Source organism: Primulina eburnea, chromosome 9 (genome assembly GCF_022965805.1).
Source record: "Primulina eburnea isolate SZY01 chromosome 9, ASM2296580v1, whole genome shotgun sequence".
Classification (NCBI taxonomy): domain Eukaryota; kingdom Viridiplantae; phylum Streptophyta; class Magnoliopsida; order Lamiales; family Gesneriaceae; genus Primulina; species Primulina eburnea.
The window spans coordinates 32,360,358-32,376,227 of record NC_133109.1 but is presented as its reverse complement, the minus strand read 5'-3'; the positions used below and the strand labels follow the sequence as shown (position 1 = coordinate 32,376,227).

The following is a 15,870-nucleotide window of genomic DNA, read 5'->3' as shown; positions in this document are numbered from 1 at the left end:
ACATACACTACGCTTTGTCCTAAACCAACCCACTCCAGAAGAGCCAAATAAAGATGACAACAGAAATGACCGAAAGTCCAAATGCTAATCTACATGTCAACAGATTCATAAATGCTAATGGATTCTTGGCACTAATAATATAATTTATGATATCTATATATATGTCTATGCAAAGTAAATAAATATTTATAAAAATAAAAAATTAAGTTGGTATAGTTTTATCTTATGATTTTTCCTTCTTCATCTCCGTGAACGTATAAATTACAAATAGAGTTTGGTGAGTATTTGCGAGACGAAACGTCTTTTTTTCAATGCTCCTCCTCCGTATGTAATGTGAAATAGATATTTAAGGCATAAAGTGCTTTGGAAAGAATTGATGTACCAGCCTTTAGTTGGTAATTGTTCCCACAGATTCACATATTTCCCTTGTAAAAACTCTTCAGCTGCCTCACGCATTCACTACTTTTTGAATATATACGTGTCCACCAAAAACACTACACTACACAATATTTCTATATCTGCGCTAAATTATTCTTCAATCAGCGAAAACAACAGCCATTCCTCCGTCTTCGATATTCGCAGGTGATTCTTCTTAAAGATATATGCTGTGAAACCATTTTCACCAGAAATGTAATTGGGATTGTACGTTTTTAATGGGCATGCAGATATATAAATATATATAGATATTTCTTTCTTCTGGTGAATATGAAGAATATGGGGATTTGGAGATGGAAGAGACAATGGGGTTTGATGTTTGGCTGGTTTTGCATCGTTCTTCAGTTACCACTACCCACTCATTGTGGGAGAACACAGTTGAGTTTGCCCTTATTTTTATCTATTAAAGTACACACACACACACACACATGTATATATATTAAAGAGTGAGTTTGCCCTTATTTTTATCTATGGTTACTGGATGTGTGTTTGTCTTTTCGATCCAGTGTTCGTCCCCTAATTGAGACGTGAGTCCCTGTGATTGACTTTTCATTTTGATCACTCGTTTAATCTTGTTCAAGATTTCCTTTTATTTTTATGACGAAGAACTCATAGTCACTACTATTCGAACTCGGAATCTCGATCTCAAAACTCACACAGTCGACCAAGTCAGTTATAATTAACGCCCAAGATTTTTTGTTCCTAGCTACGGATGTATTTTGAGTAACTTGAGGATGTTATTGATAATTAGGTGTGTTGATTTTTTTGGTTAAATGTAAGTCAATTTGTTGAAGATCGAAGGGACCAGTCATTATTCACTGGTCAACATAATTTATTATTTAATCGATTCAATTGTCTTGGTCAAATCAAATTACACATCAAATATAATATCATAATTAAATACTATTTTTCAAATTATAATATCTTTAATTAGCACTTAAAATATAATTTATCATTTCCTAATTCTATATATAAACCACCCCGTGATCGAAATTTCAAAATTAAAATTAAATTTCATATTCGAGATCCAATTATAACATTTCATTCCTCCATTTAAAAAAACTTTGCATATGACCTAAATTTAAGCACCCGTGATCATGTCCAAACAAAAAGTGTACTCGGTTTCTCTTATAAAACAATTAAGTAATATATATATATATATATATATATATATATATATATATATATATATATATATATATATATATATATATATATATATATCAGGGCCGGTCTTAGACTTTGAAGGGCCCTGTGCAAAAAAAAAAAAGGCCCTTTGTATTTATATAAAACTAATACTAAAATCAATAATATAAAGATAATTTCATTATTTGATTACATAAACTAATATCTATAATAAAAAAAACATTATATTCCACATTGCTAATAATCAGTATCGTTACTCTATTTTAGTGGTTTTTTTTAGATGTAAGGATCAACATGAAAATTTGCAGTGTCAGATTGATAAACACACTAACCACTATTAAATTTTAAAATATTTGATTTAAAAAAATTGAAGATAATATCCAAAGCCCAAATATTCAACCCAATATACCCATAACCCCAATTTAATTGGACCCTATTCAGCCCTATCCCGTTGGGGGCCCTGTGCGGTGGCCATGGTTGACCACCCCAGGGCCGCCCCTGATATATATATATATATATATATATATATATATATATATATATATATATATATATATAAAATTAATGGTTTTGTAATTTACCAATATATATATATAATTAATTAATGGTTTTGTACTTTACCAAATTTATCATGTTCTTACGCTTCTCTGCACTAAACAACACTTTCATTCCCCATGCATTATATTTTCGGTACTGATGATAAGAATTTATTTATTATTTTATTTTCTATACTATTCATGATTAATTTAATCTTATGTTAATTTTGTTGTTGAAGATTTCAGAAGAATATGGATGATGTGATGTACTTTCCACCAGTTCAATTGCATGTACTGGATGATCAAGTACGTTGGATTATATAACAGTACTATATTTCTACATTTCATTTTATGACACAATTATATAATTTACTCATATATTATTATATGAACACTTTTTCTAATTTTTCCTCGAAAGTCTGATTTTATGACTAAAACTAAATCCAAATTTTGGACAGGCAGTTGTAAAAAATGGCATTTTAAGTGTCACGTTGTCTATTCCCGGAGGTTATGTAACGAAAATTCAATATAATGGGATTGAGAATTTATTAGAAACACAGAATGAAGAAAATAATAGAGGGTAAGACATTTTCAGTTGTTTGTGCATGTTAATTATTCATGTTCTTTTTCATTCATTTCTGTTCGAAAAGTATCGTTCCAATCATAAAACGAATACTAATATAGGTACTGGGACATAAATTGGAGCCATCCTGATCATCCTAAAGACATTTATGATAGGCAAGTTTTCATGTTGATTTATATGTAATTTTAGTCCTGTAAGTTATCCGGTTTTGCATGTAACGAACAACTGATTGAGGAGTGGATGTGATTAAGGATAGAGGGGGCTAGTTTTGATGTTGCAATGGAAGATGCAAATCAAGTAGAGCTCTCATTCAAGAAGACATGGGATTCGTCGCAGTCGAAGGAACCACCACTTAACATTGATAAAAGGTGCAGTGTAAGTCCAAAATCATTTCTATTTTCGTCATCTTATTCGATTTTTTATGCTAACATCTATTTGTTGTAAAGGTTTATAATGCTGCGTGGTTGTGTTGGATTTTATGTGTATGGGATTTTCGAGCGTCTAGAGGGATGGCCTGCTATGAGTATCTCCCAAGGAAGAACAGTATTTAAGCTACAAGACAAATTGTAAAAGCATTCTTACTTTAACATGTACAAATTATTTAGTATGTACATATGAATTAGTACTCCGATTAAGATTCAAAAGCATGATTTTCCTTTCTTATTTATGTATAGGTTTCAGTATATGGCAGTATCTGATGAAAGGCAAAGAATCATGCCAACATCGAAAGACAGGGAGAAAGGTCATGTTCTTGCCTATCCAGAAGCTGTTCTTCTAACTGATCCAGCCAATGCGTTCCTTAGAGGAGAGGTATTTTACTGAGGGGAAAAAAATTAATTAATTTCCATTTCTGCAATCTAAGTTGAAAATTACATGTGCAATTTATTATCTTCCAAATGGTAGCTTGGAAAATTTTTAGAACTTTCCAACTTATATATGAAATGATCATTTTACTATGTTTAAATAGGTTGATGACAAGTATCAGTATTCCAGTGACAACAAGGATGGTCGAGTCCACGGGTGGATTTGTTCAGATCCTCCGACGGGGTTTTGGATAATCACTCCAAGTAATGAATTCAAAACAGGTGGTCCTGTGAAGCAAGATCTAACTTCTCATGCCGGTCCAATCTCCCTATCGGTAAGTATATACTTTACATTATATCTTTTAGGCTTACTGCACTGGTAAAAAGTAATCTTGTATGTACTTTCTGCTATGTACATTTCATTTGCATGCAGATGTTCTTTAGCACGCATTATGCGGGGGCGCCTTTGATCTTGAAATTTCGTGATGGTGAACCATGGAAAAAGGTTTTTGGTCCTCTTTTTATCTACTTGAATTCAGCTTTAGATGATGAAGATCCACTTTCTTTGTGGACAGATGCCAAAGAACAGGTACGGGTTATGGTTTTTAGTAATATCTTTAGTTTCTTGGGTTAAAATTTACAAGTAATTTCAATGAATTCTGATAATGTGTATACTTTATTAGATGCTCATAGAAACAGGAAATTGGCCATATGATTTCCCGGTTTCGGAAGATTTCCCTTTTGCTGAGCAACGGGCCACAGTGAGTGGTAGATTGCTGGTTCGTGACAGGTATTTCTCTAGGCTAAAGTTTAAGGTCTCAGTATTCAAGAAACATGTAAAATCGAGTCTACAAACTACGCATGTACATGTTCTATGAACTAAAGTTTATACTCGGTGTCATCACTTCTTTCGGGTATAATTCTAATTTTTTTTTATGCATGCATGGTACCAGTTACATCAGTACTGAAAGGCTAATAACGGCAAATTCTGCACTTGTTGGATTGGCCCTGCCTGGAGATACAGGATCATGGCAAAGAGAAAACAAGGTTAATCACTGATTCTTGCATGTTTTTTTAGTTCAAAAACATCAAACGATTTACCAGGTATCCATGAATTCATAGTAGTTCAACTTTCGTTGACAGGGCTACCAATTCTGGACCCAGGCTGATATTTCAGGGTATTTTGTAATTACCGGCGTTCGAGCTGGGAACTACAGTCTCTATGCTTGGGTTCCCGGATTCATTGGTGATTATAAATGTGACATTAGTATCAACATTATACCAGGTTTTGAAATACTTTTATGTAGAAGAATGATACATATTTTTTACTATATGGTTAACTTTCCATGTTTCATGTATGACAAGGAAGCGAAATTAAGCTGCGGAATTTAATATTCGACGCTCCAAGAAATGGTCCTACGCAGTGGGAGATCGGAATTCCTGATCGTTCGGCTGCTGAATTTTTCGTGCCTGATCCAAATCCGACACTAATGAACCAGCTATACGCTAACCATGGAGAAAAGTATGCAAAGCACGAAACTTTTTCATTCTGATGAAATTTTCGCTTACATTTCTGCACCAATAACAAGTTGTGATCCATATTTGGAACTTCGCGTGACAGGTTTAGGCAGTACGGTTTATGGGATCGGTACACGGATTTGTACCCGAATGAAGATTTAGTTTTTACAGTTGGCTTGAGTACCTATCAAACAGATTGGTACTTTGCTCATGTGAACAGGTACTTGTTTAATTCTAATAATATATTGCTTCCCTTTTCTAGAACTGGTTGTAATGTGTTGCAGTATAGGAATCTTGGAAATGAAACATACGTGCCAACGACGTGGAAAATTTTGTTCGATCTTACAAACTTGGACGTGTCTGGAAATTACACTCTTCAACTGGCATTGGCATCGGCCAACGATGCAGAATTACAGGTTAGACTAAGCAATTAGTCATGCCAGTTTCACATCTAATAGAGTAAGCATGCTCATGTGAACTTCACTCAAATTTTTAGGTTCGAATCAACGATGAAAGAACAAGAACACCTCATTTTACAACGGGTTTGATAGGCAAGGACAACGCAATTGCAAGACATGGAATCCATGGATTATATTGGCTATACAGCGTAAGTATACCTGGTTATCTACTTGTGAGCACAACTACAACTAACACAATCTTTTTGACTCAAACGAGAGGCTTGAGCCGTTGGAAAGGAATTATGTACGATTATATTCGTCTAGAAGGTCCTGCCGGGACGTGAAAATTGCATCGATTTGTAATATTTCGCTTCGATCGCGTTAGCATATGCTGCATAGACAACTGGTTCGAGTTGTAAGAAGTTCAATTCTCCTTGCATGTATTGTCACTGGAAAAATCAACAAATATTGAGAGAACTTCTTCATGTATAAAGGGTCCATTCGGATGGATCAGTACGAGTTTAAACGGTCTTCTAGACAAAAAACGAACTAAGAAGTTGAAATATCAGTTATGCCGTCCAATTGATTCTAAGAATTTACAATTAAATCTCTATTTTAAATACATTCTTAAGTTTTATATAAATAAAAAAACTGTAAAAATAATATGCGCATGCAGAAGGCTTTTTATTCTAGAAAAATTATCAATGGTCAAAATGGAAATAAATTGATAATTTGTGCTATTTTGACTTTTGACGCAAACATTGTCATATGTCATAACATATCTAACAAGATAAAAGGGTAAAATAAGCAATTAGGGAAATACAATAATTTATTTTTAAAAATAAAATAAAATGAATGCGCCCTTTGATCCGGACACTAGTTTAGTTCTTTGGTTACCTTGGATGGTGCATGACACAAAATTTTCAGATAAAATAAAATATATATTAACTGATATCCAATGGCCTTTAATAATAGAGTAAGTCTCTTATGAGACGGTCTCACGAATCTTTATCTGTAGACGAGTTAATCATACCGATATTCACAATAAAAAGTAATAATTTTAATATAAAAAGTAATATTTTTTCATGGATGACCCAAATAAGTGATCCGTCACACACACACATATATATATATTTATTTGTCCAGACATTTGTAAGATATCAGGAAACCCTAATGTTTTTTTATACATTTCTGTTTCAATTTCTCTTTCGTAAAACACATTAATTGCTAATAATGTCTAAATTTATAACAAATTCTGCTTTCGTTATAAAAACACTTAAATATCTTTTAATACATTATCAGTTTGGGATTTTTATTGTTGTTTTGTTTTCTTGGTTTCTGCATATTGGATAAGCAGTTATACACACACACACACACACACTACACCTAGCTATAATCCTTGAAGCTTCTATGGTTTGATTCATCTCAAAAGGTACGTTTTCTCTCTATTCATTTCAGAATTTTCTTGATCAATTTTGCAAACATACATACTTTCCCATTTTTTCGAACTTTTATATGTTCTATACTAATATAACGTCACATTGCATGATGCAACTCAGTTGTGCATAGAAATCTAATTTGAATGCATGTTTTTTCAGTGCTCACTATTAATGGATTCATACAATATGGCTACAAGGCACCCGAATTTCGTGTGGATTGGAATCGCATTTTATTCGTTGTTGCTCGTCGACTATTCCACCAAGAGTACTCCAGACGCGAGGTAATTTTCTCATTGCATTGCATTGCATTACATCGAATCTCCGGCGTGCTTAGAAACGTGCTTTGTATCAACCTATACTAGGAGGGCTCCATGCTCATGGTCTTTCTTTTCATTTAGGGTAACCCAGCTAGATATCCCATTAAATTTAGATGGCGTTGCAAATTTGACAACCATTGATAAAAAGAAAACTGGCTAGCTGTTGCGAAAGGGGGATATTATTTGCATAAAAGGAAAAATACCCCATTTTCAATTGGATGAGTCCATTTCAGTTTCTTTTTTTCATTTTTATTTGGAAATTGGATCACATAAATTTCTTTGGGGAAAATTGAAATTTTAGTCCACTAACTTCGTCTATTTTTTTCTTTTAGTCTTGTAACTTGACGATATTTGGTTTCATAAACTAACTTAGAATTTTTTTGGTTTTCGTCATTCTTCACCAGAAACCACTATATTTATCAAATATTATTTATTTGGAACTGATACATTCCTACACAACTCATATAGTTAGAAGAAAAAGGTGTTTGACTAAACTTATTTAAAACAACTTATAAGCTCTTATATATCTTATAAGTTGTTTTAGGAGCTTATAAGCTGCGAGATCTTATTTTAAAAATAAGTTATGAAAGTATTTCGATGAACTTATTTAAAACAACTTATAAGATGTAACATCGTATAAGTTGTTTGAAACTTTTTTTACCAAAAATTATGAGAGTTTATAAGCTATAAAACAGCTTATAAGCTGTTTTTTTAAGCTTATAAGCTCTGCCAAACATTCTCTAAACCTATATTATTACATTTTCCTTTGCTTTTGTTTAAACTTATTTTGATGTATGTAAAATGCGTTTATTCTCACCACAAGATATATAACGAAGAACATCAATGTAAAATAAACAATATTCGAAGGAGTTAGTAGTTTCTGGCCAAATAAAGAATCAATAAAAAAATTCCAAGTCACTGGATGAAAACCAAACATTGACAAGTTAAATGACTAAAGAGTGTCTCATGTGAGACCGTCTCACGGATCATAATCTGTGAGACGGGTCAACCCTACTCATATTCACAATAAAAAATAATATTTTTTCATGGGTGACCCAAATAAGAGATCCGTCTCACAAATACGACCCGTGAGACCGTCTAACACAAGTTTTTGCCATGACGAAAACCCAAAACATATCAAGTTACAAGATTAACACTATAATTTTCTCTTCCTTGTACAAGATAGAGAAACCTAATCTTTATTTTTTTCTGAAAAAAATAAGTAACCTAGTTGTAGATGAGCTTGATAATATAGGAAATTTTTAAACCTTATATTTAATTATAAACTGATATTTACTATATTTTTCCAATCCACAAAATATAAGCTATTTTTCGTTATTCATTTTTCAGTGCTCATATTAGTGCTCATGTGCCTCATGAGTTAAAAGGTGTGTGAAATAAGATGATACGTGACATCTATTAAAATTTCATTAATTCATCCCGTCAAGTTTTTATTTGGGTTTTTATCCTTTAAATAGTCAAATTTTGGTTTCCGTATAATAAATATATTAGTTTTTTATTTAAACAATTTTGGTATGTTTTGAAGTTGTTCCACGCCTACAAAATGATTTTGTTAATTTCTCTACATTTGATAAGGCGTATTATATATAAAAAAAAATAAATGGTTCCTTGGAATTTCCCGATCCATACATTTTACTTTTGTCAAAACTTGTGTGAAACAGTCTCATGGGTCGTATTTTGTGAGACATATATGTTATTGAGAACTACTCTTTTATTTTTTTATATAATACATGATTATTACTGGAAAAATGCTTTTTTTTTTCTCGTTAATTTTTTTCTCGACTTTACTACTTAATCAATGCAACTACAGGCCCACTTCAGAGGGGAATCAACGCTCATATCCAGTCAAGCTGAGTGTAACCGATCGCTTGGTAAAGATTAAGTGAAGAATTGATTGTTCAAATTCTTTAAAGATAAAAAATAAATACCTTTTATGGATTATTTTCTTTCTTTAACATTGTTTGAAAAATAAATAAATAAATAAATAATTACATAAAAATTAGACACACGTATGTTTTAATTTATAAATTTAATTCGATTCGAAATATATATTTAATTATGCAGGTGGAGATGGACAACGGAATTGTCAAACTCCAATTATCAAAACCAACTGGTCATATGACGAGCATAAGATATGATGGAATTGATAACATACTTGAAGATGGCAATCCTGAAACGAATAGAGGGCAAGATCAATATGCGCCACTCTTCTCTTTTTCTTTTCTTTTTTTTTTTTTTTTTTGAGTGATTATGTCATGTCATTTTTCAAATAAATATAATACAATTCATATCACAAATAATTCAATTTACACATGCAAATTAATCATATTGTTAATGCAGATATTGGGACATCATGTGGAGCAAGTCGGAGAACGAAAAGAGTGTTTTATTCAAGTAAATATCTATATTTTACATCATATCTGATTAAAATTTTGTGGTGTTTATTTTTTTGTGTAAAAAAAAACTACGAATATAGAGTAGAAAAATATTTTGAGGTTTTGAAGAATTTTTTTTTTCCAATAATTTAGTCTCGATCGATGCCTCCTCAATCAATTTTCCGGCACCTTGCAGGTTGGATTGTACAAATTTCAGGGTGATTGCAGAAACAAAAAATCACGTGGAGATTTCATTTACAAAGACATGGAATGTTGCGTCCGTTAAGGACAATGTTCTTCCGCTAAATATCGACAAAAGGTGTTTATATAACTATTTTCCAACGTAATTTATTAATTCTAGAAATCCTATGTCATGAATCTTGAAAGTGCGAAGGGTGTCCTCTAGACTAGTAAAGTATGTGCAAAAACTAATTATTACATTCGATTGAAAGATTTTCAGTAGAATTTGCACACAGATGATCAATCTCCACTAAGAGGGTTGGATGAGGGTCGTAAACCATCTCTCAAATCTGACGATGACACATCAACATTCCGGTGGAAATTTAAAAGAATGAAAATTGAAAACACGAATCAATTTATTGGACTAATAAAAACTTAAACAAATTATAGGAATATGAGAAAAAAATTATAAGTGCAAACTTATGAGATGAAAATTGTAAATTTCCCAAGTCGAAATTTATCATAAGAAGAAGATTAGTAAACCCTAATCTTCACTATTTTGCAGATTTATAATGTTAACAGGAGTTTCGGGTTTTTATACATATGCAATCTTTGAACACTTGAAAGGCTGGCCGGGATTACACATCGATGAAGCGAGAATTGCTTTCAAGCCTGACAAAGACCTGTAAGATTATTCAGAGGGAACAATTTAGAGTCACTTTAATTAATCTGATTTCATGCTATATTTGTTAAATTCGTTTTCCATGAAATTGCTTGATTATAGGTTCCATTACATGGCTATCTCCGATAATATGCAAAAGATTATGCCAACCGAAGAAGACGTGAAAAGGGGAAAAACTCTTGATTATAAAGAAGCTGTTATATTGACAAATCCAACAAATCCCATACTCAAAGGGCAGGTACATGCAGTAGGTTTTAATTCAACCTAATCCGATTTGTACACACAAGATTATGACCACTTGTAGCTCGGACCAGATGTTTCGCGACAATATCGTTCGTGATGTAATGGAGAACGATCTGATTCGTAGGTAGACGACAAGTATCAGTACTCATGCGAGAACCAGGAGAATCATGTGCACGGTTGGATTAGCTCGCAGCCACACGTCGGGTTTTGGGTTATAACACCGAGTGATGAGTTCCGATCCGGTGGACCTGTCAAGCAAGACCTCACCTCTCATAGTGGCCCAACTGCCTTGGCTGTAAGTACTATTTATTTCTCATTAAAGAAAATAAACTACGTACGTAGTACATCACGTGCAAGCTTCATAATATTTTACATATATATATATATATATATATATATATATATATATACAGGTATTTTTTAGTGGACATTATGCTAGTCCGGAATTCAGAATTAAACTCCACAATGGAGAGCCCTGGAAAAAGGTATTCGGCCCCATTTTTATATACCTGAACTCCGACTCAGGAAATAAGCCTGTCACACTTTGGAAAGATGCTAAACAACAGGTAAATTATTGATTTACGATGATGCAAAAAATTAAAATATATGTTACAGTATTTCACGGTCCTTCTGATAAACCTCTATGCAATCTTCTCAGATGATGATAGAAACCAAGAAATGGCCATACGATTTCCCATCATCGAAAGATTTCCCCAGTGCCCGTCAAAGGGGTTCCATCACAGGTCGACTGCTAGTCCGCGACATGTATCTAAATAAAAAGATCCATCCTGCAAAATCAGCATATGTAGGATTGGCTACGCCTGGAGATGTTGGATCCTGGCAAGAAGACACGAAGGTCATTCATATATACATACATATTAGCAATGATTATTTCATTTTCTCCCTTCTGAAGTATAGCTCGATAACTATATTGTTTTCCAGGGCTATCAGTTTTGGACACGAACTGATGCAATGGGATATTTCACAATAGAAAATGTTAGAGAAGGCATATATCACTTGTATGGTTGGGTTCCAGGGATCATTGGAGACTACAAATACGACAGAATGCTAATCATCAAACCAGGTAATGATTAAATCAATAATGTACATATATATACACTTCTAATTAAAAATATTTTTTCATGTTACCAGGAAGCAAAGTCAAAGTAGGTAACATCGTATATGATCCTCCAAGAAATGGTCCAACTCTCTGGGAAATCGGGATCCCCGATCGTTCGGCTGCTGAATTCTACGTGCCTCATCCAAACCCCAGGCTTGTGACCCATCTGTTCATCAACAACACAGAAAAGTAAGTTAAACGTAAGATGTTCTATGTAAAAATATCTCAATCATTAAGATAAGATCGATGCAGTTAACAGCGTAAATATTGTTTGAATCCAGGTTTCGGCAATACGGGTTATGGGAAAGATATGCTGTTTTGAATCCTACTAAAGATGTTGTCTACAGAATTGGTGTTAGCGATTATCGAAAACACTGGTTTTTTGCCCATGCAAATAGGTAATTAACTCATCTTCTTCTTTACAATGTACAAATGAATTATGATCATATTAACTCCAATTATAATTTTTTAAATCAGTACTTACGATCTCACTTATTCTAGGATTTACTTTATTTTCCAGGAAAACAGGAAAGAATATGTATAAACCCACCGCATGGAAAATTGTCTTTGATCTGAAAAATGTGATCGAGAAAGGAACCTACACTCTCAGGCTAGCACTGGCATCCGCCAGCCTTGCCGAAATACAAGTATGCAAAATAACATCATCAAATTTTGCATAATATCTTCGTCAGATATTAATATATATGTTGTTTGAGTAACGATATTGATAGTTTTCATTTAAAAAAAAAAAAGAATAAAAGCTTCATTGATAGTAATACGATTTCATCTTATTTTCTTGCACAATTTACAGGTGAGGATCAACAACCCATCCGCGAAGCGTGCCGAATTTACGACGAAGCAAATAGGGAGGGATAATGCAATTGCAAGACATGGAATTCATGGACTTTACTCTCTATATAGTGTGAAAATATCAGGTTCCCGATTTGTGAATGGAAGGAACACAATATATCTAACGCAAACAAGAGTACAAGGTCCATTTAATGGGGTTATGTATGATTACATCCGCCTAGAGGCGCCACCTCCACAATAATACGTCATAATTAATTAGATAGAATATATAGATGTATAGTTTACGAGTAAAATGTTTCTTATGCTTTAATTAAATTGATATACAAAGCATTGAAACTATTCAGATTATATATGCATGTTTATTTAAAATTTGTTAATTTCACTATATATATATTTTGTAACTCATCTACCATACGCAAGGTATAATCAATCGGGCCAATTCCGGCTTTGATGATATTGAGCCATGGGGACAACCCAGGGAACTTTACATGTTTCATTTTAGTTGGAATCAATCAGAGTGTAAACGAACTAAATTGAGTTGATTATCATCAAAATTTTAATATTTTTGCTCGAGTTTGATTCAAATCAATGCTTAAGTTCTAATTTGGATCGAATCAAGGCTCAACTAGAAATAATCGAACATGTTCGCGGGTTATTTCAAAATAAAGGTCTAAAAGTATCTATTTAATATGTAAGTATATTTTTTTAATAAAATATTAAAGTTCTTTGAATGGTTTACAAACTATCGAACAATATAATTTGATATTGAATTCAATTAAAAAAATTTTTTTGGAACATATTCGAGTTTTGTTCAAATTAGATAATTTAGAATATATATTAAATATTTTTTGAGTCAGCTCGAATCAATATAAGGATGACAATAAATAGGGTAGCAGACCCAATATATTTAAAATTTGGAAAACTCAGACTTGCCCCATCCAATTTAAATCCGTTTAAATCCATGGTTGTAACCCTTTGACCAACTTACCCACACAGTGTTTGTCCCCTCCAAGCACTTCACCGGGCACAGTACGCAGCATGTATAATTGTCGGTGAAAGTTGGTAACTTCATCAATAAAATTTATCATAATAAAAAAATTATAATTACACATAACTAAATGTTAAAATATATATATAATTAAATTTGTTAAAAAAAAATCACTTAATTAAATTTTAAAAATATATATAAATAAAGACAAAAACTTGTGTAAGACGCTCTCACGGGTCGTATTTTGTGAGACAGATCTCTTATTTAGGTCATTCATGAGCTTATTATTTTTTATGCTAAGAGTATTAATTTTTATTGTGAATATTGGTAGGGTTGACCCGTCTCACAGATAAAGATTCGTGAGATCGTCTCACAAGAGAGCTACTCATAAATAAAAGACAGGTGATTAAAAAGTTGTTGAATTCCACTATTCATCCTCATGTGAACTACAAATATGTTTGATCTAGTCATTTTGAAGCCTACGATGCAATTCTCGGTTCTGAATATTTTTTTCTTTCATTTTTATCCATGTACTCGAATTGACTCCTCTGATTGAAAAGCACACATGCGGCACACACAATTAATTGTTGGGTATTAAACTATCAAAGATCAAACTAATTTGAGAGAAAAAAATCAATCTATTCAATTCATAGTTTGAATTTACAGAAAGAAATAAAAACTCTCAGATTCTCGCAACACTCTCCTCTACTTGGGATTGGGATTCTTCAACTGGGAATGTGATAATTTAAACAACAAGATGAAGCCTCTATTTATAGAGGATATTCTTCACATGTTAACGGGTGTGAACGGTAGTTGCAGCCATTGGAGAATCAACAATGGTTGCACCTACCGTAGACCTTCTAGATGGTGACTGGAGAATTCCAATTTGAGTTCTTCAATTCTCCCCCTCCAGCCATATTCAAAACAAGCATTCCAGCTATATCTCTGCATAGCTCTAACTTTTCTGGAGTTTCCACTTTTGTCAACATATCTGCTGGATTCTCCTTCGTATGAATCTTAACTAGTCTCAACAGTTGTCGATCCATAACTTCACGTATCCAATGATATCGAATATCAATATGCTTTGTACGGGAATGGTACATGGAGTTCTTGCTTAAGTCGAGAGCACTTTGACTGTCACAATGTACCTTGTACTCTTTCTGCTTGATTCCAAGTTCTTGAAGATATCGCTTTAGCCACAACATTTCTTTCCCAGCTTCAGCGACAACAATATACTCTGCTTCTGTTGTGGATAAAGCAACACACTTCTGCAGTCGTGACTGTCATGAGACAGCTCCCCCCGCGAAAGTGTAGATATATCCTGAAGTAGATTTGCTACTATCAATATCTTCGGTCATATCTGAATCCGTATAGCCCTCCAATATTGGATCAGCTCCCCCGTAACAAAGATTTAATTTAGTAGTAACCTTTAGATACCTGAGAATCTACTTTACTGCCTCCCAATGCTGCTTCCCAGGGTTGGAGAGAAAACGACTCACCTTTCCCACTGCATGAGCAATATCTGGCCTTGTGCATACCATTGCATACATCAAACTTCCAACAGCTGAAGAATATGGTATTGATGACATTTCCCAGATCTCTTTCTTGGATAAAGGACATGCACTCTTGCTCATCTTGAAATGATTGGCAAGTGGAATGCTGACTGGTTTGGCGTTGTTCATGTTGAACCTCTCGAGCACACGTTCAATGTAATTCTCCTGAGATAACCATAACCGTTGGTTGTTTCTGTCTCGAACAATCTGCATTCCCAAAATCTGTTGAGATGGTCCTAAGTCCTTCATTTCAAAAGACTTACAGAGTTCATTCTTCAACTGACTAATCTTCGTTGCATCCTTTCCCACGATCATAATATCGTCTACATAAAGTAGAAGAGCAACGAAACTCCCGTCTGAAAATTTTTGAATGTAAACGCACTCATCTGCAGCAGTTTTCATATAGCCTTGACTTGCCATGCATGAGTCAAACTTCTTGTACCACTGCCTTGGTGCCTGCTTTAGTTGCAAACGAGGTTATCACGTGAAACCTCAAAACCTTCTGGCTGCTCCATATAGATTTCTTCTTTTAAATCTCCGTGAAGAAAAGCTGTCTTCACGTCCATCTGTTCAAGCTCCAAGTTCATACTTGCTACCAAGCCAAGTATAACTCGGATTGACGTCATCTTGACTACTGGTGAAAATATCTCATCAAAGTCAATTCCTTTCTTCTGTTGGAATCCTCTGACTACCAAGCGTGCTTTGTATTTCACTATTTGTCCG

At 33.5% G+C, this 15,870-nt stretch overlaps 2 protein-coding genes across 2 annotated transcripts; both read left to right on the top strand.

Annotated features, from left to right (window-relative positions):
• Positions 1–350: 350 nt before the first annotated feature.
• Positions 351–5,917, top strand: LOC140840580 (uncharacterized). The gene is made up of 17 exons (XM_073207762.1): positions 351–582; positions 666–812; positions 2,357–2,423; positions 2,576–2,697; positions 2,802–2,855; positions 2,952–3,068; positions 3,147–3,266; positions 3,375–3,510; positions 3,668–3,838; positions 3,937–4,092; positions 4,187–4,293; positions 4,457–4,550; positions 4,647–4,788; positions 4,869–5,025; positions 5,125–5,241; positions 5,311–5,437; positions 5,518–5,917. The coding sequence occupies exons 1-17, from the start codon at positions 377–379 to the stop codon at positions 5,761–5,763; spliced, it is 2,286 nt and encodes a 761-aa protein (XP_073063863.1). The 5' UTR covers positions 351–376; the 3' UTR covers positions 5,764–5,917.
• A 3,618-nt stretch (positions 5,918–9,535) lies between these two features.
• Positions 9,536–12,962, top strand: LOC140840579 (uncharacterized). Its single transcript, XM_073207760.1, has 12 exons — positions 9,536–9,590; positions 9,768–9,890; positions 10,317–10,436; positions 10,536–10,671; positions 10,801–10,971; positions 11,090–11,242; positions 11,335–11,532; positions 11,619–11,760; positions 11,829–11,985; positions 12,078–12,194; positions 12,317–12,443; positions 12,608–12,962. The coding sequence occupies exons 1-12, from the start codon at positions 9,550–9,552 to the stop codon at positions 12,845–12,847; spliced, it is 1,725 nt and encodes a 574-aa protein (XP_073063861.1). The 5' UTR covers positions 9,536–9,549; the 3' UTR covers positions 12,848–12,962.
• The last annotated feature ends 2,908 nt before the right edge of the window (positions 12,963–15,870 follow it).

Excerpts from the sequence above, each read along its gene's own strand:
- LOC140840580 (XM_073207762.1), top strand. The coding sequence starts at position 377 with ATGTACCAGCCTTTAGTTGGTAATTGTTCCCACAGATTCACATATTTC. Across the intron at positions 3,839-3,936 it reads CCGGTCCAATCTCCCTATCG|ATGTTCTTTAGCACGCATTA; the intron begins GTAAGTATATAC and ends ATTTGCATGCAG. Across the intron at positions 5,438-5,517 it reads CCAACGATGCAGAATTACAG|GTTCGAATCAACGATGAAAG; the intron begins GTTAGACTAAGC and ends TCAAATTTTTAG.
- LOC140840579 (XM_073207760.1), top strand. The coding sequence starts at position 9,550 with ATGTGGAGCAAGTCGGAGAACGAAAAGAGTGTTTTATTCAA. Across the intron at positions 10,972-11,089 it reads GTGGCCCAACTGCCTTGGCT|GTATTTTTTAGTGGACATTA; the intron begins GTAAGTACTATT and ends ATATATATACAG. Across the intron at positions 11,533-11,618 it reads CCTGGCAAGAAGACACGAAG|GGCTATCAGTTTTGGACACG; the intron begins GTCATTCATATA and ends ATTGTTTTCCAG.